Source organism: Mya arenaria, chromosome 4 (assembly GCF_026914265.1).
Source record: "Mya arenaria isolate MELC-2E11 chromosome 4, ASM2691426v1".
NCBI classification, from domain to species: domain Eukaryota; kingdom Metazoa; phylum Mollusca; class Bivalvia; order Myida; family Myidae; genus Mya; species Mya arenaria.
In genome coordinates, this window is record NC_069125.1 from 12764275 (window position 1) to 12790558 (window position 26284).

The 26284-nt window shown below is 35.5% G+C and overlaps 1 protein-coding gene across 6 annotated transcripts; it reads right to left on the bottom strand.

The window, feature by feature from the left end:
* Window positions 1-1070: 1070 nt before the first annotated feature.
* LOC128231578 (vacuolar protein sorting-associated protein 33A-like) lies at window positions 1071-26054 on the bottom strand. 6 transcript variants are annotated; one of them, XM_052944583.1, is made up of 16 exons: window positions 25932-26054; window positions 25285-25350; window positions 22972-23105; window positions 21814-21898; window positions 21211-21315; window positions 20592-20708; window positions 19017-19191; window positions 18417-18601; window positions 17293-17383; window positions 15893-16047; window positions 7007-7093; window positions 5939-6070; window positions 5300-5468; window positions 4387-4509; window positions 2822-2854; window positions 1071-2254 (listed from the first exon to the last, which is right to left on the bottom strand). In XM_052944583.1, exons 1-16 carry the CDS (start codon window positions 26040-26042, stop codon window positions 2148-2150), a joined length of 1875 nt encoding a protein of 624 aa, XP_052800543.1. In that variant the 5' UTR covers window positions 26043-26054; the 3' UTR covers window positions 1071-2147. The 6 variants fall into 6 exon arrangements, with proteins under 6 accessions (XP_052800543.1, XP_052800547.1, XP_052800545.1 ...); XM_052944585.1 differs by lacking the exon at window positions 2822-2854 and adding an exon at window positions 3448-3611 and having other exon boundaries at window positions 2138-2254; XM_052944582.1 differs by lacking the exons at window positions 1071-2254; window positions 2822-2854; window positions 4387-4509; ... (1 more) ...; window positions 5939-6070; window positions 7007-7093 and adding exons at window positions 8825-10042; window positions 10610-10642; window positions 12175-12297; ... (1 more) ...; window positions 13723-13854; window positions 14791-14877.
* Window positions 26055-26284: the final 230 nt, after the last annotated feature.

The following is a 26284-nucleotide window of genomic DNA, read 5'->3' on the forward strand; positions in this document are numbered from 1 at the left end:
CGATTCCCTGTGGCCTAAACAGAGTTCCAGGTATCTAACCTGTGGCCTATACAGTCTTCTATGTATCTAACCTTGAGTAGCGATTCCCTGTGGCCTAAACAGAGTTCCAGGTATCTAACCTGTGGCCTATACAGTCTTCTAGGTAACTTACCTTGAGTAGCGGTTCCCTGCGGCCTAAACAGAGTTCCAGGTATCTAACCTGTGGCCTATACAGTCTTCTAGGTAACTTACCTTGAGTAGCGGTTCCCTGCGGCCTAAACAGAGTTCCAGGTATCTAACCTGTGGCCCTTGAAGATACTTAATAGTCTCTCTTGAGTTAAGGCCCTTGAAGATACTAAATAGTCTCTCTTGAGTTAAGGCCCTTGAAGATACTTAATAGTCTCTCTTGAGTTAAGGCCCTTGAAGATACTTAATAGTCTCTCTTGAGTTAAGGCCCTTGAAGATACTTAATAGTCTCTCTTGAGTTAAGGCCCTTGAAGATACTTAATAGTCTCTCTTGAGTTAAGGCCCTTGAAGATACTTAATAGTCTCTCTTGAGTTAAGGCCCTTGAAGATACTTAATAGTCTCTCTTGAGTTAAGGCCCTTGAAGATACTTAATAGTCATTCTTGAGTTAAGGCCCTTGCAGCATAATAATCCTGACAGGTGATAAATCCAATTATGGTTGTCCTGTTGGCACACTTTATCTAGGCAACCCAGGTTCGATTCCTGGTCTGGGTGCATGGGAGTTCAGACAAGTTGGCTTCCCCTTGGTACTCCACACCACAAGACCACACTTTCTTTTACCATCATGCTAGCGAGTGTGACAACTATAATTCTAGTTTTAAGAAAATTATTACAAAAACAAATAAGTCTACTACTGTTAGTACTTCATTGTAGCCATTTGTATGAAAACTTCAATGTCAACCATTAGAAGAAAACTGTGCAAGAGATTCACTAAACGTGATGCACATGTATTGTTGCTAGAGTTTTGCCCCTTGGTGGTTGAGATACTGAGTAACAACGGCATCCGCTTGTTATGTATGCTAAGAAATTTTTAGAGAGTTTCTCCCAAGGGATAACAAGTCAAGACAATGTTTTGCATTTATTTCATTCGCACATAGTCCACCCAATATATAATTCATGAGTCATCATTTGACAAATGAAGTAATGAACAGAAAATACAAAATATATAGTAAATATGTCTGTGGTTTATGTGTTATATTGCACATATCACTCTTTAAAATAATTAAATACTGGGCCACAATTTATATATGGTTTGTTTGGCATTTTCCAACAAACATGTTTAGGTGTAGGTCAGTAGGTGGGTTGTTGTTGTGTTTTTTATACTGCCTAGCCCCATTACTCCTACTCCATAATAAAATAAATAAATAGCAATATGACAACTAGATCATGGATTTTTTTGTGAGTTGGTCGAGAAATGTCAAATAAACTATTAAGTGTGACCCTATAACAGTAACATTGTAGATACAGTATATACATTAACAGTAGAAAACTGGTATTTAACAATATGTGCAAGCTTAAGTAAAAAGACTCCAGGGGCCATATTCAATATCAAACTTATCCATAGTAGATATGCCTCGGTGATTTCATACAGTCCATTGGTCCAGTTATTTTGACAGGCCAATCAAAACACTCAGCTTCTACTCTAAATTTTAAGTGAAGTTGGTTATTTAATTCAGCCCTGTTTCATAACCCCAGATATTTCAAACATGATGATCCAATAATTACACTCAATAATCTTTGATTAAATAAAGTTAAAAGCACATGTACCACACTCATAAAATCTGATAATGTGTAAGAAATGATCATGATTTTTTTAACACTGACTTCTTGTAGACGTATTCAAATGATGTCAAAGCTCTTGTTCTTGACATGAATACTCTTCTTGTATAGTTTCTAGTTTTCCCCAATTTTTCATATGAATTTCAAGTTTTTCCCGATTTTTTCAATTGGGTTGACTTTTTTTTTCAATTTTTTTACATGAATGGGTCATGTTTTTTTCCAAATTTACATTTGAATTCGTTCAGTTTTTTCTCCAAATTTTCACATGAATGGGTTAAGCTTTTTCTCCAATTTTTCACATGAATGGGTTAAGCTTTTTCTCCAATTTTTCACATGAATGGGTTAAGCTTTTTCTTCAATTTTTCACATGAATGGGTTCAGTTTTTCCGGTTCAATATGGCACACAAGTTTATCCAACAATGACTGTCCACTGATGATTTTGGTGGTAGCGATAACATAGTCAGTTCCTCCTGAAATATAAGACACAATTCAAGTCAATCAAATGTGCAAACAAAATCATGCCACGATCTTGATAGCAAAAGTTGGTGAATAAAAGAAGTTGAGTGGATCGCATGAATCAGTCGCGTTATTCCATTTTTTTTTACATGAACGTTTTTTTCTTGTTTGTTTTTTTATTCCACATGAAGGAATTTTACACATGGAAGGGTTATGAAGTCGCTATCATTATAAGCTTGCTAGTAGATAGCAGTTTATCTGCTTGTGATATTTACTGAAATAGTGCAAAAACTTCTATTAGAAACCTTTACAATCTAGATCTATATATTTATTTACTTTATATATATATATATGCTGAAAAAGAAATCATTTTCAATATGCTTTGGTAAAGATTTTGAAGCAATGAATAGTAGCAGTGTTAAAAATGTCATGGATTTTAAAAACACAAAAGGGAGATTTAGTAGCGAATTACATTTCTAATTTTACATTATGAAAATGACAACTGAAAAACACACGATAACTTCAGTTTGTTGTTAACAAAAGTCAGCACAAATCAAAGCCCAACAAAGCACCAGACTTACCAAGGTCAACATTTGCTCCAGGGAAAGTTTTGTCTGTAACCATGGCATATATTTAAAACATTTCATGTTCAGTAATACAAATAAAATTACATGTACAATTGGGTTACCTTTGACTATATTTGGGTGCTCATGACATTTGCTTGATTGATGGTAATTTGTAAGATTGATGTCTGTGCATCTTGGGGTAAAAGTTCATATAATTGTTATAAACATGGGACAACTTTGTATATTAGGATGGAGCATGGGACAGACTTGTATTTGGAGACATAACGTCAACATACTTATATTTAACGATTAAACATGAAACAGACTTATATTTTAGGAAAAAACATGGGACAATTTTGTATCCTGGAACTTGTATATTGGACAACTTGTATTATATGATGCATCAGACAAATTAACTAAGATAACTTGAGAAAATTTTGTATCTTATATTAAAACTTGTATCACACCTAAATTGCTTTCATGTAAAAGAAGCAAAGCCTTATGATTGCGCAATCTCCGGTACCATATAGTGAATGTGCTTGGGAATAAGGTTATGCTACAGATGGATAAGGGTATCCTTTGCCAAGGAATTATTAAACATAGATGGATAGAGGGTTTAGGTGGCTGGTCATCATGCTTACACAAGTTGCAGATACAAGGGGCTGTCCCTTAAAGTGGTGGCCCCACTAGTTATGCACATAAGGTCCGTCCGTTATATGACCCTTGAGTCCCTTCGCACTGATATCATGCAGAAGGCTACTGCCTGTGATTATCTTAGTCGTCGCTATTATGTAATCGCTGCCGCCTGAGAGGGTGTTAGTACAAGTGATTACTAGTATATGAAATAGCGTAGTACATGCATACGTGATTCAACAATGCTAGTATTTATTTCATATCTATTACATATAAAATATTAGAAACCAGCCAATATTTTTGTATTGAAAAGTGTGTTTTCCCACTGCACATCACGCAGTGGGCTAGCAAACAAGACATGCACATACAATTATCTACTTCCACAATATTACATAAAAGAAATAGTTTTTTTTTCCTCTTTGTTTTAAGATACTTTTGTATCCTTTCTTGTTTTATGTGTTAAGATATGGACTTATTCAAGCCACACTCAATATTATACAACCCCACAAACAAACTAACATGATATTACCTAAGTATCAAACTGGTAAAACCTGATGTAAAATTTTCAAAAATGCCCAATTTATGCCCAACTATCTGTGTCACCTTTAGTCTTTGTTTAGAATGCATGTACGATAATATGTGCACTGTGACATAGACAAGTTTGGTTGCTTCAAGTTCTCTCATTCAGAAGGAAATACCATAAACGCAGGCATGCCCAAATAGACCCGCCAGGGATCATTTTGTTGGTCTATTTTCCAATTCTGCTACATGAACAAGTTTTACCTTAAAACTCTAAACTCAAAAAAATACCTTTCCAGCTCATATAATAGGAAATTTACAATAATCTAACACAGTACATTTACACAGAGTAATGGTTCCAAAATTTGCATGAAAACATTTTCAACAGAAGCATGCTTATAATAACATCCAAGGCCTTCTTTACGTACCATCGTCTTGCTGTGCGAGGAACCTGAGGGCTGCAATCTCTGCGAATGTGACCCCACCGAGGAAGAAGACCAGTGTAACCTTCTGGTCCGCAATACTGGAATGTGACGATGTTACTGAAGATCCTGGAAAGTGGAAACACAATATGTATACTTAAACATCAGAATAATAAAACTAAAAACTAATATCTGAAATCCTAGTATACTCAACTCAAGTTAAATGTTTGAGTATAATATAAAAGTTGAAAAGGGGCCATAACTCAAAAAATAGTGATTTGACCACAAAATCATTTGGGTTTACCTGCTGGTCATTACCAAACTGCCTACATAGTCTGGGCCTATGTCTTCTTCAGTTATTGATAAGAATCAGATTTACAGCTCAAGGTCAACACGACCTTCGACCACTGACCTCAAAACAATAGCATTCATGAGCTGGTAATTAAGTGTTCTTCAGTTATTGATCGAAAACCAAGGCAATGGACAGAGGGATTTACCAAAATAAATGCTTTTTGAATTTGTTTAACTTTTTCATAAAAGACCCTAATGTAAATATAACCTCATAAGCTTAAGACTTCTATTTACCGCTCTTGGATGCATAAAAAATAGTGGTTTGAACATTATTTTAGTAATATTTGATCCGATTCCAAACTGGAGCTTTGAGATATTAATTGAAAAAGTTGTACGTGATATATCATGCAATGTATTGTGTTTAACAGTATTTTTTCTTTTTGAGTCTAAACATAAACTCCCATAGCTGAAAATTAACAAGAAGGCGGAGCTAAATATTAAATAACTTGTTTGCTGATAAATTACAACGCTATTCACTTATACCACATCTCTCTCCCTCAAACACATTGGTTTATCCTATTTCATTTTCCAATGATTTACCTGACTATGTAATATAATTTATTTATACTTCTCTTCCTAAGGGCAACGGGTATCTGTTGTACTTCGTTAAATGTTGGTCCCGGGAGCATGTTTAACACCTCTGTAATACTGCGCCAACCCGGTCGTGCAAGGAACTTGATCAGACGAACACTTAGTGGTGCGTAACCGCTGTACACGTACGATATGTCATTGGGATTCTGCGATAAAACAACCATTATCTTTTTGTAACTCAGCATATATCTTTGAGGCTTTATCATGTAAAGTTTGAAGCATGTCGTATGCATCAAGTTAATTTTAAATCTTTTTAAATAATATCTGATGTATAGTTTTCAAATTCAAATCAATATATGTGTCTTGGTGAATTGTGTTTTATATCCATTAAAAAAAGACTTTGTTTGCATTCATTGGGAATAGGACACATTTTACCATCACTTTTCCATATGATAAGCACCACCATGCCCAATGTTATCTAATATACTCTCGGGGGAAAAACCTTATCAAAAGAAGGGTAAGGAACCTTGATACATATTACATATATTGTCATTGGTAATATGTGTACTAAGTTTCATATTAATATCTTGAATGTTTTTTGGCCAATACCAATTTCTTGTCTCCTTTTTCATTGAAGAATATCAAGTCAAAATTGAAATGACAGAGTCAGACTCACCATTTCATTAACTGTATCAACAGTGAGTTTGAGTGTCTTGCGCAAGGTTATGTAGTTACGTATTCCGTGTGGCCGCAGCAGGCCGACCTTCTCTAGGTTGCCCAAGGTCACAAGGTGCTGGAACCCGTATGTCTGTTGGAAAAGACAATGTAACATTACAATGGGCCGACTGTTCAGAATTAACAATGTTGTTAATGTCATTGTTGTTAGCTTTGAAATCTTGTCTGCTCTGGATGTTAAATGGTTACACATGAGATCTCCAGTATTTCAAACAAGATTTAAGACAAATATTTCAGCTTTACCTGTTTTATTTAAATATGAGCACATAATCAAATAATTCATTTTTAAAAGTTTACAACAACAACAATCTCGTTTATCATGTTGTTTACTTAACAAAATTCTGAACAATCGGCCCAATGTGACGAAACAAAACATGAAAACAGAAGATGTTTAAGGGACCTACTGACAGATTTTTTATGTTGCAATTATTTTTTAACAGTTAAAATTAAATACCAATATAACATTCTTTTATTTTGAAGAGTTTTGAGACTTAAAGGAAATTAACACTATAAACATCACAATAAATTGTTTTCATAAAGTAAGTTTATTGAAATCTAGTAATTTTAAACAGTCTGAAAATCTCTAAGTATGCAATTATTCTTCCCAAAATGTTAAAAATTATTGCCTGCAAAACAATAGATCTTATTAATGGACTTGGAATAAATTGAGTCAGTTTTGTTTTTTACCTGTGTACTTTACACATTCTTTTTTATAGTTTTACCGTACTCAATTTTTCTCACTTCAGTCGAAACCTGTTGGCTCCATATCCCAGGGACAGGCCAAAATACTTCGAGCCTCGCAAATATCCAGCCAAGCGGTAACGCTTACAAAGAGTTAAACAAAATTGGTCCTTGACATCCAAATCGAGCCAACGAGGACATTGAGCCAAGTGACATCACCAACGGGTTTGACTGTATATTTTCCTGTGGATTATCTATTGATCATAGCCTATTATCAACAGTAAAATTCAGTATGTGCCCGGCACAATCATTTCAGTTAACCTAGTACCTGTAGAATTTCTCGTTTGTAGTAGTCCAACACCTTTGGTTTGAGTCCGTTGTTGCAGAATGACTGGATGCACAGAAGACGAAGTATCTGAAATGTATCAAATACATTGTTTCAGTACGGTACTTTTTATGCTTTTTGGTCAAATATCATGTTAATAGTTTCACTGCAGTAAAAATAACAATATTTAATTTTCATGGCTCTTACTACTTCTGTGTCCCGTATTGAAGCGTTTCCTATGCGGAGTTGAATTTTTTGCCTTTAACATTTTTTCTTATTACCTTAATATTTTTTTAATAACTGACTTTGAGTAGCGGTTCCCTGCGGCCTATATAGAGTTCCAGGTAACTAACCTGTGGCCTATACAATCTTTTATGTATCTAACCTTGAGTAGCGGTTCCCTGCGGCCTAAACAGAGTTCCAGGTATCTAACCTGTGGCCTATACAGTCTTCTATGTATCTAACCTTGAGTAGCGGTTCCCTGTGGCCTAAACAGAGTTCCAGGTAACTAACCTGTGGCCTATACAGTCTTCTATGTATCTAACCTTGAGTAGCAGTTCCCTGCGGCCTAAACAGAGTTCCAGGTATCTAACCTGTGGCCTATACAGTCTTCTATGTATCTAACCTTGAGTAGCGGTTCCCTGTGGCCTAAACAGAGTTCCAGGTATCTAACCTGTGGCCTATACAGTCTTCTATGTATCTAACCTTGAGTAGCGATTCCCTGTGGCCTAAACAGAGTTCCAGGTATCTAACCTGTGGCCTATACAGTCTTCTATGTATCTAACCTTGAGTAGCGATTCCCTGTGGCCTAAACAGAGTTCCAGGTATCTAACCTGTGGCCTATACAGTCTTCTAGGTAACTTACCTTGAGTAGCGGTTCCCTGCGGCCTAAACAGAGTTCCAGGTATCTAACCTGTGGCCTATACAGTCTTCTAGGTAACTTACCTTGAGTAGCGGTTCCCTGCGGCCTAAACAGAGTTCCAGGTATCTAACCTGTGGCCCTTGAAGATACTTAATAGTCTCTCTTGAGTTAAGGCCCTTGAAGATACTTAATAGTCTCTCTTGAGTTAAGGCCCTTGAAGATACTTAATAGTCTCTCTTGAGTTAAGGCCCTTGAAGATACTTAATAGTCTCTCTTGAGTTAAGGCCCTTGAAGATACTTAATAGTCTCTCTTGAGTTAAGGCCCTTGAAGATACTTAATAGTCTCTCTTGAGTTAAGGCCCTTGAAGATACTTAATAGTCTCTCTTGAGTTAAGGCCCTTGAAGATACTTAATAGTCTCTCTTGAGTTAAGGCCCTTGAAGATACTTAATAGTCTCTCTTGAGTTAAGGCCCTTGAAGATACTTAATAGTCACTCTTGAGTTAAGGCCCTTGCAGCATAATAATCCTGACAGGTGATAAATCCAATTATGGTTGTCCTGTTGGCACACTTTATCTAGGCAACCCAGGTTCGATTCCTGGTCTGGGTGCATGGGAGTTCAGACAAGTTGGCTTCCCCTTGGTACTCCACACCACAAGACCACACTTTCTTTTACCATCATGCTAGCGAGTGTGACAACTATAATTCTAGTTTTAAGAAAATTATTACAAAAACAAATAAGTCTACTACTGTTAGTACTTCATTGTAGCCATTTGTATGAAAACTTCAATGTCAACCATTAGAAGAAAACTGTGCAAGAGATTCACTAAACGTGATGCACATGTATTGTTGCTAGAGTTTTGCCCCTTGGTGGTTGAGATACTGAGTAACAACGGCATCCGCTTGTTATGTATGCTAAGAAATTTTTAGAGAGTTTCTCCCAAGGGATAACAAGTCAAGACAATGTTTTGCATTTATTTCATTCGCACATAGTCCACCCAATATATAATTCATGAGTCATCATTTGACAAATGAAGTAATGAACAGAAAATACAAAATATATAGTAAATATGTCTGTGGTTTATGTGTTATATTGCACATATCACTCTTTAAAATAATTAAATACTGGGCCACAATTTATATATGGTTTGTTTGGCATTTTCCAACAAACATGTTTAGGTGTAGGTCAGTAGGTGGGTTGTTGTTGTGTTTTTTATACTGCCTAGCCCCATTACTCCTACTCCATAATAAAATAAATAAATAGCAATATGACAACTAGATCATGGATTTTTTTGTGAGTTGGTCGAGAAATGTCAAATAAACTATTAAGTGTGACCCTATAACAGTAACATTGTAGATACAGTATATACATTAACAGTAGAAAACTGGTATTTAACAATATGTGCAAGCTTAAGTAAAAAGACTCCAGGGGCCATATTCAATATCAAACTTATCCATAGTAGATATGCCTCGGTGATTTCATACAGTCCATTGGTCCAGTTATTTTGACAGGCCAATCAAAACACTCAGCTTCTACTCTAAATTTTAAGTGAAGTTGGTTATTTAATTCAGCCCTGTTTCATAACCCCAGATATTTCAAACATGATGATCCAATAATTACACTCAATAATCTTTGATTAAATAAAGTTAAAAGCACATGTACCACACTCATAAAATCTGATAATGTGTAAGAAATGATCATGATTTTTTTAACACTGACTTCTTGTAGACGTATTCAAATGATGTCAAAGCTCTTGTTCTTGACATGAATACTCTTCTTGTATAGTTTCTAGTTTTCCCCAATTTTTCATATGAATTTCAAGTTTTTCCCGATTTTTTCAATTGGGTTGACTTTTTTTTTCAATTTTTTTACATGAATGGGTCATGTTTTTTTCCAAATTTACATTTGAATTCGTTCAGTTTTTTCTCCAAATTTTCACATGAATGGGTTAAGCTTTTTCTCCAAATTTTCACATGAATGGGTTAAGCTTTTTCTCCAATTTTTCACATGAATGGGTTAAGCTTTTTCTCCAATTTTTCACATGAATGGGTTAAGCTTTTTCTTCAATTTTTCACATGAATGGGTTCAGTTTTTCCGGTTCAATATGGCACACAAGTTTATCCAACAATGACTGTCCACTGATGATTTTGGTGGTAGCGATAACATAGTCAGTTCCTCCTGAAATATAAGACACAATTCAAGTCAATCAAATGTGCAAACAAAATCATGCCACGATCTTGATAGCAAAAGTTGGTGAATAAAAGAAGTTGAGTGGATCGCATGAATCAGTCGCGTTATTCCATTTTTTTTTACATGAACGTTTTTTTCTTGTTTGTTTTTTTATTCCACATGAAGGAATTTTACACATGGAAGGGTTATGAAGTCGCTATCATTATAAGCTTGCTAGTAGATAGCAGTTTATCTGCTTGTGATATTTACTGAAATAGTGCAAAAACTTCTATTAGAAACCTTTACAATCTAGATCTATATATTTATTTACTTTATATATATATATATGCTGAAAAAGAAATCATTTTCAATATGCTTTGGTAAAGATTTTGAAGCAATGAATAGTAGCAGTGTTAAAAATGTCATGGATTTTAAAAACACAAAAGGGAGATTTAGTAGCGAATTACATTTCTAATTTTACATTATGAAAATGACAACTGAAAAACACACGATAACTTCAGTTTGTTGTTAACAAAAGTCAGCACAAATCAAAGCCCAACAAAGCACCAGACTTACCAAGGTCAACATTTGCTCCAGGGAAAGTTTTGTCTGTAACCATGGCATATATTTAAAACATTTCATGTTCAGTAATACAAATAAAATTACATGTACAATTGGGTTACCTTTGACTATATTTGGGTGCTCATGACATTTGCTTGATTGATGGTAATTTGTAAGATTGATGTCTGTGCATCTTGGGGTAAAAGTTCATATAATTGTTATAAACATGGGACAACTTTGTATATTAGGATGGAGCATGGGACAGACTTGTATTTGGAGACATAACGTCAACATACTTATATTTAACGATTAAACATGAAACAGACTTATATTTTAGGAAAAAACATGGGACAATTTTGTATCCTGGAACTTGTATATTGGACAACTTGTATTATATGATGCATCAGACAAATTAACTAAGATAACTTGAGAAAATTTTGTATCTTATATTAAAACTTGTATCACACCTAAATTGCTTTCATGTAAAAGAAGCAAAGCCTTATGATTGCGCAATCTCCGGTACCATATAGTGAATGTGCTTGGGAATAAGGTTATGCTACAGATGGATAAGGGTATCCTTTGCCAAGGAATTATTAAACATAGATGGATAGAGGGTTTAGGTGGCTGGTCATCATGCTTACACAAGTTGCAGATACAAGGGGCTGTCCCTTAAAGTGGTGGCCCCACTAGTTATGCACATAAGGTCCGTCCGTTATATGACCCTTGAGTCCCTTCGCACTGATATCATGCAGAAGGCTACTGCCTGTGATTATCTTAGTCGTCGCTATTATGTAATCGCTGCCGCCTGAGAGGGTGTTAGTACAAGTGATTACTAGTATATGAAATAGCGTAGTACATGCATACGTGATTCAACAATGCTAGTATTTATTTCATATCTATTACATATAAAATATTAGAAACCAGCCAATATTTTTGTATTGAAAAGTGTGTTTTCCCACTGCACATCACGCAGTGGGCTAGCAAACAAGACATGCACATACAATTATCTACTTCCACAATATTACATAAAAGAAATAGTTTTTTTTTCCTCTTTGTTTTAAGATACTTTTGTATCCTTTCTTGTTTTATGTGTTAAGATATGGACTTATTCAAGCCACACTCAATATTATACAACCCCACAAACAAACTAACATGATATTACCTAAGTATCAAACTGGTAAAACCTGATGTAAAATTTTCAAAAATGCCCAATTTATGCCCAACTATCTGTGTCACCTTTAGTCTTTGTTTAGAATGCATGTACGATAATATGTGCACTGTGACATAGACAAGTTTGGTTGCTTCAAGTTCTCTCATTCAGAAGGAAATACCATAAACGCAGGCATGCCCAAATAGACCCGCCAGGGATCATTTTGTTGGTCTATTTTCCAATTCTGCTACATGAACAAGTTTTACCTTAAAACTCTAAACTCAAAAAAATACCTTTCCAGCTCATATAATAGGAAATTTACAATAATCTAACACAGTACATTTACACAGAGTAATGGTTCCAAAATTTGCATGAAAACATTTTCAACAGAAGCATGCTTATAATAACATCCAAGGCCTTCTTTACGTACCATCGTCTTGCTGTGCGAGGAACCTGAGGGCTGCAATCTCTGCGAATGTGACCCCACCGAGGAAGAAGACCAGTGTAACCTTCTGGTCCGCAATACTGGAATGTGACGATGTTACTGAAGATCCTGGAAAGTGGAAACACAATATGTATACTTAAACATCAGAATAATAAAACTAAAAACTAATATCTGAAATCCTAGTATACTCAACTCAAGTTAAATGTTTGAGTATAATATAAAAGTTGAAAAGGGGCCATAACTCAAAAAATAGTGATTTGACCACAAAATCATTTGGGTTTACCTGCTGGTCATTACCAAACTGCCTACATAGTCTGGGCCTATGTCTTCTTCAGTTATTGATAAGAATCAGATTTACAGCTCAAGGTCAACACGACCTTCGACCACTGACCTCAAAACAATAGCATTCATGAGCTGGTAATTAAGTGTTCTTCAGTTATTGATCGAAAACCAAGGCAATGGACAGAGGGATTTACCAAAATAAATGCTTTTTGAATTTGTTTAACTTTTTCATAAAAGACCCTAATGTAAATATAACCTCATAAGCTTAAGACTTCTATTTACCGCTCTTGGATGCATAAAAAATAGTGGTTTGAACATTATTTTAGTAATATTTGATCCGATTCCAAACTGGAGCTTTGAGATATTAATTGAAAAAGTTGTACGTGATATATCATGCAATGTATTGTGTTTAACAGTATTTTTTCTTTTTGAGTCTAAACATAAACTCCCATAGCTGAAAATTAACAAGAAGGCGGAGCTAAATATTAAATAACTTGTTTGCTGATAAATTACAACGCTATTCACTTATACCACATCTCTCTCCCTCAAACACATTGGTTTATCCTATTTCATTTTCCAATGATTTACCTGACTATGTAATATAATTTATTTATACTTCTCTTCCTAAGGGCAACGGGTATCTGTTGTACTTCGTTAAATGTTGGTCCCGGGAGCATGTTTAACACCTCTGTAATACTGCGCCAACCCGGTCGTGCAAGGAACTTGATCAGACGAACACTTAGTGGTGCGTAACCGCTGTACACGTACGATATGTCATTGGGATTCTGCGATAAAACAACCATTATCTTTTTGTAACTCAGCATATATCTTTGAGGCTTTATCATGTAAAGTTTGAAGCATGTCGTATGCATCAAGTTAATTTTAAATCTTTTTAAATAATATCTGATGTATAGTTTTCAAATTCAAATCAATATATGTGTCTTGGTGAATTGTGTTTTATATCCATTAAAAAAAGACTTTGTTTGCATTCATTGTGAATAGGACACATTTTACCATCACTTTTTTTGATAAGCACCACCATGCCCAATGTTATCTAATATACTCTCGGGGAAAAACCTTATCAAAAGAAGGGTAAGGAACCTTGATACATATTACATATATTGTCATTGGTAATATGTGTACTAAGTTTCATATTAATATTTTAAATGTTTTTTGGCCAATACCAATTTCTTGTCTCCTTTTTCATTGAAGAATATCAAGTCAAAATTGAAATGACAGAGTCAGACTCACCATTTCATTAACTGTATCAACAGTGAGTTTGAGTGTCTTGCGCAAGGTTATGTAGTTACGTATTCCATGTGGCCGCAGCAGGCCGACCTTCTCTAGGTTGCCCAAGGTCACAAGGTGCTGGAACCCGTATGTCTGTTGGAAAAGACAATGTAACATTACAATGGGCCGACTGTTCAGAATTAACAATGTTGTTAATGTCATTGTTGTTAGCTTTGAAATCTTGTCTGCTCTGGATGTTAAATGGTTACACATGAGATCTCCAGTATTTCAAACAAGATTTAAGACAAATATTTCAGCTTTACCTGTTTTATTTAAATATGAGCACATAATCAAATAATTCATTTTTAAATGTTTACAACAACAACAATCTCGTTTATCATGTTGTTAACTTAACAAAATTCTGAACAATCGGCCCAATGTGACGAAACAAAACATGAAAACAGAAGATGTTTAAGGGACCTACTGACAGATTTTTTATGTTGCAATTATTTTTTAACAGTTAAAATTAAATACCAATATAACATTCTTTTATTTTGAAGAGTTTTGAGACTTAAAGGAAATTAACACTATAAACATCACAATAAATTGTTTTCATAAAGTAAGTTTATTGAAATCTAGTAATTTTAAACAGTCTGAAAATCTCTAAGTATGCAATTATTCTTCCCAAAATGTTAAAAATTATTGCCTGCAAAACAATAGATCTTATTAATGGACTTGGAATAAATTGAGTCAGTTTTGTTTTTTACCTGTGTACTTTACACATTCTTTTTTATAGTTTTACCGTACTCAATTTTTCTCACTTCAGTCGAAACCTGTTGGCTCCATATCCCAGGGACAGGCCAAAATACTTCGAGCCTCGCGAATATCCAGCCAAGCGGTAACGCTTACAAAGAGTTAAACAAAATTGGTCCTTGACATCCAAATCGAGCCAACGAGGACATTGAGCCAAGTGACATCACCAACGGGTTTGACTGTATATTTTCCTGTGGATTATCTATTGATCATAGCCTATTATCAACAGTAAAATTCAGTATGTGCCCGGCACAATCACTTCAGTTAACCTAGTACCTGTAGAATTTCTCGTTTGTAGTAGTCCAACACCTTTGGTTTGAGTCCGTTATTGCAGAATGACTGGATGCACAGAAGACGAAGTATCTGAAATGTATCAAATACATTGTTTCAGTACGGTACTTTTTATGCTTTTTGGTCAAATATCATGTTAATAGTTTCACTGCAGTAAAAATAACAATATTTAATTTTCATGGCTCTTACTACTTCTGTGTCCCGTATTGAAGCGTTTCCTATGCGGAGTTGAATTTTTTGCCTTTAACATTTTTTCTTATTACCTTAATATTTTTTTAATAACTGACTTTGAGTAGCGGTTCCCTGCGGCCTATATAGAGTTCCAGGTAACTAACCTGTGGCCTATACAATCTTTTATGTATCTAACCTTGAGTAGCGGTTCCCTGCGGCCTAAACAGAGTTCCAGGTAACTAACCTGTGGCCTATACAATCTTTTATGTATCTAACCTTGAGTAGCAGTTCCCTGCGGCCTAAACAGAGTTCCAGGTATCTAACCTGTGGCCTATACAGTCTTCTATGTATCTAACCTTGAGTAGCGGTTCCCTGTGGCCTAAACAGAGTTCCAGGTAACTAACCTGTGGCCTATACAATCTTTTATGTATCTAACCTTGAGTAGCAGTTCCCTGCGGCCTAAACAGAGTTCCAGGTATCTAACCTGTGGCCTATACAGTCTTCTATGTATCTAACCTTGAGTAGCGGTTCCCTGTGGCCTAAACAGAGTTCCAGGTAACTAACCTGTGGCCTATACAGTCTTCTATGTATCTAACCTTGAGTAGCAGTTCCCTGCGGCCTAAACAGAGTTCCAGGTATCTAACCTGTGGCCTATACAGTCTTCTATGTATCTAACCTTGAGTAGCGGTTCCCTGTGGCCTAAACAGAGTTCCAGGTATCTAACCTGTGGCCTATACAGTCTTCTATGTATCTAACCTTGAGTAGCGATTCCCTGTGGCCTAAACAGAGTTCCAGGTATCTAACCTGTGGCCTATACAGTCTTCTATGTATCTAATCTTGAGTAGCGGTTCCCTGTGGCCTAAACAGAGTTCCAGGTATCTAACCTGTGGCCTATACAGTCTTCTAGGTAACTTACCTTGAGTAGCGGTTCCCTGCGGCCTATGCAGTCTTCGAGGTAAGGGCAGACCTTGTCAGTATCCTCCCCCTTATACAGGTCCTGTTGACAGTGGAGACATTCCATAAACTCCTCTGTGTCTGTTGCTTCCTTGATTAATTCAGCAATGGATGTATCTGAAAGCAGGGACAGCTAAACTTAAGATGTTCCACCTTGCATGTGTATTACAGTTTTGCTCTCATAGGCCTAATTAATATTTAAAGTGACGCTCTTATTCAAAATAAAAACATACAAAGGTATATCAAACATAAAATTTGAGTGATAACCCTTTAACAACTTACTTAATAATGCATTTATGGAAAATATTAATTACTGATAACAAGATTGTAACGCTGTATTTAATAGCTGAAAACACAAAAAGTATGAAATGATTGGAGAGTGCTAAAATATTTACTTTGAGCTTCTTTCGTCTCATAAGTTCAGAAATACCATGTTTCCGGCACCTTTCTTTCAAATTTAACTCGGTATCCTTCATAAGAACTATTGTTTTCAACATTTATTCATCCATTTTGGTATATTAAAACAATTGTACTAATTGTGGTTAATCTTGGTTGGGAGTAAGAGTGCATCTTTAATTATCTTAGGGGAGTACAATCATGATATATCTGATAACCTTAACCCACTGCAGAACTTAGTGGCCGTTTCAATAAATCTGTTTACATGTCACAAAAGGCAACACAATGATTTTTTTTATTTTCTCAACTGGTTCATTTCTTATAATGGTTAAAGACCAATTTAATCAAACATGTAGCATAATAATGAAACTATGACATAAAAACAATTTCAATTTATGACTAAAATCGAATAAGATTGTTTTTTAAACAGCCCCTGGGGCCTGTTTCTTTAAAAGTCTTAATCCCTCTTCAAAAATATGGAAAAAAAATCTCAACTCTGTAGAAATGTCACAAAAGTTGAGAAAAATAGTTTCTAATTTTTAGCTTGGTGTTCATCTGTGATACTAACTTTGTTCACTAGCACAAAAATGACTATGAAACTTGACCCTGGGCTACTGCAGACAAAAATATGAACAATAACTTAAGTCATAATAACATCAGAATTTAATACAGCCAGATTTCACACAGTGCATACTGCTGATGTTTGCACATGAGCTAACCCTTAGGCTGCTGATGGCGATTTTAAAGGCTTTGCAAACAGCTTGGAACCAGACCAGACGCCGAGTAACTCGGCGTCTGGTCAGGTTCCAAGCTGTTTGCCACTTAGTCAATATATCCCCAAAGTTTCAAGTAAATTGAAAGAAATTTAGAATAAACCAGACGACATTTTTGAGCAGACGACAATTTACCCAGCATGCAAAGGGCTAATATAAAGATTGTTGATTTATGACAGGTATATATACTTACGCTTAGCAAGCTCAGTCCTAGCCTGCTGTAGATGGGGCAGCTTGGACACAAAATGTTTCAACTCGCCAACAGTCTTAGCACTATTCCTCTCCTAAAAATCCAAAAGAGTTCTTTCCTCTTAATCAAATTGATAAAATGCTTAATGGGGCTACAATTAATCAACCTATTTTTTATAAAAAATAATAATAATATATTTAATCCAAGTGGATGTGCATTTGTTTGTCCAGGGTTTAGACTTGATAAGTAAATCATTCCAGTTGTAAAACAGTTATAGATATTTATTTCAGGTTGGTTGGGCGTCATTTCAACTCAACTGTCACCCACTGTTTCTATAATTATATCTATCACTTTGGTGGAGAGCAGCGGCCCTTTGTTTAGAACTGGTTAAATCTACGGTTTTGCACAAGTTAGGCGAATGTTTATTGATTGGTCAATTTTTATTTGTATTTAAATGTGTGCACAAACCAAACGATAACCAGTTGACAATTTAACCATATTTTATAAAATTGGCTGCTGCAGTTTTGTTAAATTTTCAGTTTTGTCAAGTTACCAGAATCTTTATTGATTGTTCAATATTTATCCAATAATAATTATTGACCAATCAAAAAATTTAAATCTGCAAACTAGCCTAATCACAACCAGTGGACAACCTAATTACAACCTGTGGACAACCTTATCACAACAAGTGGCCAACCTAATCACAACCTGTGGACAACCTAATCACAACCTGTGGACAACCTTATCACATCAAGTGGCCAACCTAATCACAACCTGTGGACAACCTAATCACAACTTGTGGACAACCTAATCACAACAGGTGGATAACCTTATCACAACCTGTGGACAACCTAATCACAACCCGTGGGCAATCTCTTCGCCACCTGTAGACAACGTAATCAAGTTTTATACAGTTTGCTGCTCAAGTCCATCAGCTCAAGTCCATTAACATGGTTTAATAATGATGCATGTAAAACATGACATCAATGTGTTAATGATTAATTAATTAATTAATAATAATTAATAAGCTTTGTTTTGAGAACTTACATGAAACTCTTCAGTAATAAGCTTTGCCTAGAGAACATACATCAAACTCTGTAGTGATAAGCAATACTTTGAGAACTTACATCAAACTCTGCAGTGATAAACTTTGCTTTCCTACTGACGACTTGGCCAACTGCACTGAAGTTCTTGTCACGTAGCTCGGAAAACAATTCATCTCCCGAGTTCAGGACGACTGTTTTGTACTCCATATCTGAAGTGCTGCTCTCATTCTTACTAAGGAACTTCTGTGGTGGAAATTTGGCCGATGCTGTAAAAATAAAAATTTATATACATTTACAATATCTGTAATGTTTCAATGTTTTCAGTCTGTTCCATAAGTCTTAAAATGACAATATATGCCAAGCAATAGTTATAGACCTCAGAAAAAGCTAGGATTTTAGCCAGTTTTTTAAAAAGGACACGGTGCTGCAGAAAAGGGACACAGTGCAATGGGAGAAAAGAGCACATTATTTCGAGCTGTAAAGAATTTAAAAACTTTCAATTTTCTAGAAAATGTTAGGAATCATGACTACTTGCAGTAATATTTATTTAATAAGCTTTCAAAAATATGTCAAGTGTGTATGAATTTTTAACCACCGGTAAGCATATAATAAACATTATATTGTGTCTTTTTCCATTTATAAATATTGATAAGAAATCTAAATCTACGTGCGTGCCCTTACTATTATTGATGCCATACATCTCGTCAATGAGGCCTTCGTATGTAAGCTGTGTAAGTAGCGGTGTGAGCAGGTCCACCGTGCGGTCGATAATGAACAGGTTATCGATCTGCGGCGTGATCTGAGGCTCCTGGCCTTCCAACTCCCGACGGAGGCGCATCATCATGTCCACAACATGCTGCAAGTGAAAATAAAAAGAAAAGAATAAGCCAAGTCCAAGGTTCTTAGACTTCTTAGTGCTTAAAGCTGCACTCTCAAATTTTAATTGTTTTGATGACATTTTTTAATTTTTGTCTTAGAATGAGCCCATTTTGTGTGTAAATGTCTGGAAACCAGTGATATAAGACTGCTGACAAAAGAGCAGATTGCAGTTTTCATATTTACGTTTGCAAATTGATTTTTTATGACTAAAAGCGTTACTAACGGTTTAAGAAAAATGAAATTTTCGGCAGTTTACCAAACAATTGAGATCTGCTCTATTGTGAGTTATCTTATATGATTTAATTGAAGGCATTGATGCCTGATTCTGAGACAAAACTGTCAATTTGTGAGAGTGTAAAATGCTCCCAGGGAGTATAAGACAAATCCATAAGTAGAACTCAACATTCTGTAGAATTTCAGACAAGCCCATTTTCAAATTGATTGGAAAGTACACTGCGGTTTTGTTTAATGCGATAGGCAGAGTCAAAGACTCATGATCGCATCAGAATTTGACCGTGTTATAGTGATAGAGAAAAAAGTAAATAAACAAGTATCGCAAGAGAATAATAGTGTAAACATTAAAGGTTTTTAAAAACATATTAAAACACACAATTTTTCTTACTTTACCAAAGGAAAACTAAAGAGTTAGAGCCTATTTCGTAGATAGGGTCGGGTAAACCTTACCAAAAGTATTTTTCAGCCATAGGGATTGAGCAGATAAAGGTTAAATGTAAACAAGAGAGTCAAGATAGCCCTATATCGCTCACCTGATTGGACAAAGGTTTCTAAAGTTATTGATCAGACAACAAACTGGATGCCACCTGCCAGTATGCCATAGTGATACTATATTATGTCCTGTTTTTTTAAAACAGGCATATATAAACATAAAAAATATGTATTTGTTTTAAGTTACTAAGGGCCATTGTGACTGTGTAGAATTTTATACAGTTTAAAGTTGATATCTTCAATGACTGTAAAACAGTAAAATAACTATATAAAAATCAAAATTCTTTTTTAAAAGGTTCACCTAAGGAACATCCCTGTAAACATATCAAATCAATCAATTGGTTTCTGAAGATATGATTTTCAAAGTTTTCCATATAGACATAAAGTGAAAAGTAGCTTCCCCCCCGGGCAGCTATGTTTTTTTACGAATCCACAGTGCGGGAAGAAATTTGATATATGATCACCTTAGAGGGCCAGAGGATTATGAGGAAAAGATTTTCAAAGTTTTTCAAATACACATATATTGAAAAGTAGCCCCGCCCCTGGCAACCACATTTATTTTACAAATCAACAAAAACATGAAGTTAAATGTGGAACCTATACACAGTACGGTGATTAGGGATTGGGCAGATATAAAGTCATATGTCTAACCTTGGCGCACTCTCCCTTGCCGTCAATGTTGGGTATGATGCCGTACAGGGACTGTATGGTGATTAGGGATTGGGCAGCGTGGAACATGCTCGTCATGTCATTCTCCAAGAAACACTCCTACAAAATAAGAATTTTACTTCATTGATTATTGTATTCAAAAATAAAGCTTCAAACTTTCAAAACCATTATATAATCAAACAAGTAAAGTCGTAATGTGACGAAAACAGGTTTCAATGATTGAAAGAAGGACTGTTTTGAGTGATTTATATGTAAGCTGATTTGTTGTGTGTTTGTACAATCCAATGAAAGATCTCCATAAACTCTCGTACATATAAAGTTTGATGACAAAATATCAACCATAACTGATGAAATTTTCAGCTGTTTTTTTCTTTTATAGTTGATATGTCAACTGTAACTAAAAGTTTGGTCACAATATGTCAACTGTAACTAAAGTTATTCAGTACCATAGGTGAGTATGACACTGCCCGCCTACCTGTTAGCCCGAACAACGATGTACGTCATTCTAATGAAACAGGTTTCACAAAGTGAAACTGTACAATGAAGGAGTTTTCCATCTCCAAAGACATGAAGTTGGAGTTGTTGGGAAAAAGCATTTTACCCTGAAGGAGTTGTCCATCTCCATAGACATCAGGTCGGAGTCGAAGGGAATCATGGATAGGCTAAACTCCTCAATATGAGTCACAGAACCATGTACACCAGCCTCCTGTGGATTCATATCAAAGTAAATTCATACGATAACTGTTAAACTCTTATTACTAGAAAACAGATATTTAAATTTATTATACATTCAAAACCTGTTGGCTCAAAATCGCTTGGCTCAATTTCCTCGTTGACTGGAACTTGATGTTAGGGGTCAATTTTTATTAACTGTATTTACGCGTTCCTGGTTGGCTCAATATTCATGTGGCTTGAAGTATTTTTGCCGGTCCCTGGGGTATCGAGCCAACAGGTTTCAACTGTATGACCTATCCTATTCCATATCCAACAATGATTATATAGCATGCAGTACTAAACAATCATGCTTCTAATTGTATTCCAATCCCTTATCAGTATGCTGCCATGTGTTGAGTGCTGCCCGTTACAAACTTATGATTTTTTACACTCTTACCATTCATGTTTATACTGATGAATCAATAGAAATAAATTCAGAAACATGAAAAGTTATGATATTTCATTAAGATCATTTTAGTTAGAAGTTTACCTTGAGTCTCCGTTCACAGAGCAGGCTTTTTCTGGGTACAAATATGATGTGGTACTCCTTTCTAAACCCTCCCTTCGTATCTTCCCTGAAACAAGGGTCAGAAACATGCATGTATATAATACCAGGGCTGTCTCTTGGCTCTTGAGGAATGGGGCTCAGGCCCATTCAAAGAAGAATTTTGCCAAAAAAGAGAATTTTGAAGAAACACAATTAAAACTTAATTTAAAAATCATTTATTTATGTGCATTGTGTCATATCAAGAATAACATTCATATTAGTTATAACTGGATAATGAAAGCAAACGGCAAGCACAGAAATGGCACTATCTGGACTGTTTTTTTGCCCAATTTTGATAAAAAAAAAATCCATTGACTGGACAATCTAAAGGAGAATGCCGATACAAAATAAAGGAAACATGATTGCTTAAAAGACAGGGAATCATGCCGAATTTCTGCCCAATTTTATTCCAAAATATTGAGCAAGATGACCCTGATTCAAAAATTAGACACCTGGAAAGATTCGACCACCCAAGTAATGAACATTATTTTGTTATATGTTGCTCTCTTATTTAGTCTTAAAACAAGGGCTCCGCAGATAAAATGACCTCACTAGTCAAGGTTGTTATTTGCTCAGTCAAAAAGGGGCGTAACTCAACAACGTTTTAAAGACAGAGTTATGGGGTTTGCTTTATAAGAGTGTATTGTCTATTGCCACAATCATGTGCACCAAGTTTCACTTGAATACCCTGAATGTCCGAGTTACAGACAAGGTTCATTGTTATGCAGATCAATGATGACACTATCAACAAGGTAATGACAACATCTCAACCCTTTTTTCCAAATCAACCCATTGAAAAGGTTGGCCAAACTATCAATTATTTAATTCCCTGCCAAATAACTAAGAAGAAAAAATATTTTATTCCACAAAATCACTCTGAAAAACATACCCAAGTGTGTAGTTAAAAACCTTTACACAGAAAATTACTTAAACACCAATAATGACAATAATTTTGGCCCTAGCCTATCACTTTAAATTCTGGTCATGGCATTTACAGTAGCTACAAAGTGGTAATTCGGTCTAGCATATGTCTTTTACTTTTGGTAATGGCATTAACAGTAGCTCAAAGATGATAAAACTCCTGATTTGACAGTGGCTTACTTGAGAAGGCTCTGTGCTATCTGATCCATGAGATCAAGCTTTGGTCGTGTGACGAAGATAATGTTCTGTACGGAGCTGGGAGCCAATGCTTGATTATCCTTAGGTAACGACATCATCTTCTCAACATCATGTTCCTTAAATGTGTGATGAGATAATTAAACACACAGAGTAATAGGCTTGACTACACAATGGGCAGTTAATAGAAGTGGCATCGTAGTGAATAATATCAACTACCCGTAGTGAAAATTTCGTAATTTTTTACAATGATTAATTTAAATACCTCTACTTTTCATTAAATTAATTCATATGCATATATAAGCCATTTTCTTGCTACATGTATTTTCTTATTTTTGGTATTCAAAAATTGCATAATTTCCTAAAATTTAACTTAGGAAAAAGGCAATTTTCACCTAAGTTGAAAAATGTCACTAAGCTGCTTTATGAATACTGCCCCAGAGGTGATTTTTCAATGAAGTATTAGGGAGAAGTGACTTGTTGCCAGTCAAAAAAAGGAGGAGTAACATCTGTGGAAGGAGACATCTTCCATAATCATATAATTCATGCAAAAAGGGACATTTAATAAGATAAACAATAGTTTCATTAATAAAATTAAAGAAATAGGTTGTGAAGAAAGATGATAAGTCAATCTCATTGGCACAATGTTGCACAAGGGTGTGGTCTTGTATTGAGAGGAAACAGGAGAACCCGGAGAAAACCACTTGCCAGGCTTGGTGATCACCAACCAAACAAACATGTGCCATAGCTGGGATTCAAACCTTGGTCGCCTTGGTGAGAGGCAAGTAAGCTTACCACTGCGCTAACTGGACACATGTTAATATCGACTTATACGAGGGATGTCCCAGAAGTTCGCGGAATTGTATAATAACTTTTGCAATACTGGTTATTTTGAACAAAAAAATCAGCATGACAATATTTAATATTTCGAAACATAATTGTATAAATTTCAAAAGCTTACAATATACATAAATCCACTATCTGATATTTGGAAACCACCCATCACGCAATACCCGGAGCACAAACGACGTGAACATCAGCTGACGTCACAATACGAGTTCTTTGTTAACTTTTTCGATGTAATCTCCATGCGCCTTCACACATTGCCGGTATCTGCTGATCAATTTCTGCACTCTCGACGTTACACTCTTTGTTAAGGGTCAAACCAATCCTGTGTCGTTTGCATAAGGTCAGATGTCGACTGAAGATATGGTCTATAACCCGATCATTGTTCGAATTCACTTGCACTTGCCGGCCGGCCGGCCCTGGTGTCGTTTTTTATAGAAAAACTACCATTGCAGAATCGCTCATGCCACTTATATAGGGACGTTTTGCTGAACGGTTAAAGCGTTGTCAACCTTCTTATCAATATTAGGGTTTCTGCTGGCGACATTTGAAGGCCTACGGACATTTTCACAGCACTCTGTAACTCGACCCCATCTGTTGATGTCATGCCGACGTTGCTTTTGAAACAGTGATGTTACTCAAGTTACAACAAAATTGAAATGGAAACAGCAATGGCGTTGAAGTTTTCAAGAAATGACGTCCAGACATGCTGTTAACGTCACTTCATTTGGGAGAATATTAACTCACCTTTAAATGATATAAAATAACAAAGTTTTACCAATATCTATGCTTGCTCCAGGTAAGGGTAGGTCAGTTGCTATGGATACCAAGTATGTCAAGATTAAGAAGAAAAAGAAAATTAAAAATACCAGCGCTAAAACCCAATTAGTTTAAAATACATTCTCAATAAATGTCAAGATAATACCTATTTGCGTTTGCTAATAATGACATTATTCCACGAACTTCTGGGACACCCCTCGTATAATCTTATTGTAAAATGACCACCAGAAAATTTCACAGACTTATTTATGCTGGGCACCCAATGTAACAGACTGCACAAATTGCAATATCAATCTGTTGGGGATCTGATATTGGTCAATCCTGAGAAATAGCCATGGTTTGTTTGAGTATGAGGGATTCATGCCCAAAGCACTTAAAAAGGGTAAAGTGTACCCTGTTTTGAAATTATTACAAAACGCATTCATATTCATTTCAAGGTACTTCCTTCTGTTTTTGATGCGCATGTCCAAGCAAAAGTTCTCCTTACAACAGTACAATACTTTGAATTTAAAAGCTCACAAACCAGATTTCAGGACAAATCCTGAACTTAAGAACCTCTGTGGGTCATAAATTAAATCCTGTTTATATAGTAACCTTACCCATGTGTCTTTAACCTTACCCATGTGTCTTTAACCTTACCCATGTGTCTTTAATTCAAATCCATTGACTTACCTTTAATAAGGAATACTCAACGATAAGGCCAAATGGACCTGTAAGGGCATCATCCCAGACCAATGCCTGAAAAATATAAAAGTGAAGATTAAGATATCAAAGAGAAAAAAAATCATCATCAAATGGAGCAATTTTACAATAGATCTGCAACTATTTCAACCTATCAAAATCATTCAAGGAAAAATTGATATTTCCAAAAGGACGCTAGAAATATGAGGGTAAACAAATTAGGTCATAGGCGTGGACCAACTCTGAACTCTAGTCACAGGACTGATTTAACCCATCTGGGCCCACAGGCAACTATTTAAAGAAAGCTTAAGGGGCAGCTGTTGGTATCTGCATCATAATTTTATATCTCTGAGATTGTATAGTCAATATTATTATAAACCAATCAGGATGAAGTAAACCAATGATATATATAAACAAAATATAGTTGACCTTGTTACACCCAATACTTCCACAATAAGTGGAATGTTTCTAAGGTTGTGCACAACAAAATTCATTCCATTCATTTGAAATCTTAGTCTGTATTAAACTGGATACTGCAAATACCCCACCCACCACATTGTACAGGAAATGACAAGAAAATACAATGTTAATCAGTATGTCAGATAAGATTTGTCATAAAAATGTTGTTTGAAATTAACCTTTGTTCCATTGCATTTATCTAAACACTCTAATAGTTCTCTACGGTAATAGTCCCGCAGAGATCCTAAATTTAGTTTTCCATTTCCTAAATGATTTCCTGAACCGGCCATCTTGGAGGCTGGACTGAGGGGTCGTCTCAAAAAATAGTTTAGTTGTCAAACGGCAGACAACAGTTTCATCTAACATTTCCACAAACCAGACCCACACGCAGTACATCATGAAGTTTTTTGTGGTTGTTTGTTTTGTTTTTCAGGGGCATGGGGTGTCGTTCCATCTTATTATTGTTTCCATATGAATTAAACAAAAGAGGGGACGTTTTAACAGTAATTGGAGAACGTTTTGACTTTGGGTG

Excerpts from the sequence above, each read along its gene's own strand:
- LOC128231578 (XM_052944583.1), bottom strand. The coding sequence starts at position 26,042 with ATGGCCGGTTCAGGAAATCATTTAGGAAATGGAAAACTAAATTTAGGA. Across the intron at positions 23,106-25,284 it reads TTGAGTATTCCTTATTAAAG|GAACATGATGTTGAGAAGAT; the intron begins GTAAGTCAATGG and ends CACACATTTAAG. Across the intron at positions 2,255-2,821 it reads TGGAGCAAATGTTGACCTTG|GAGGAACTGACTATGTTATC; the intron begins GTAAGTCTGGTG and ends CTTATATTTCAG.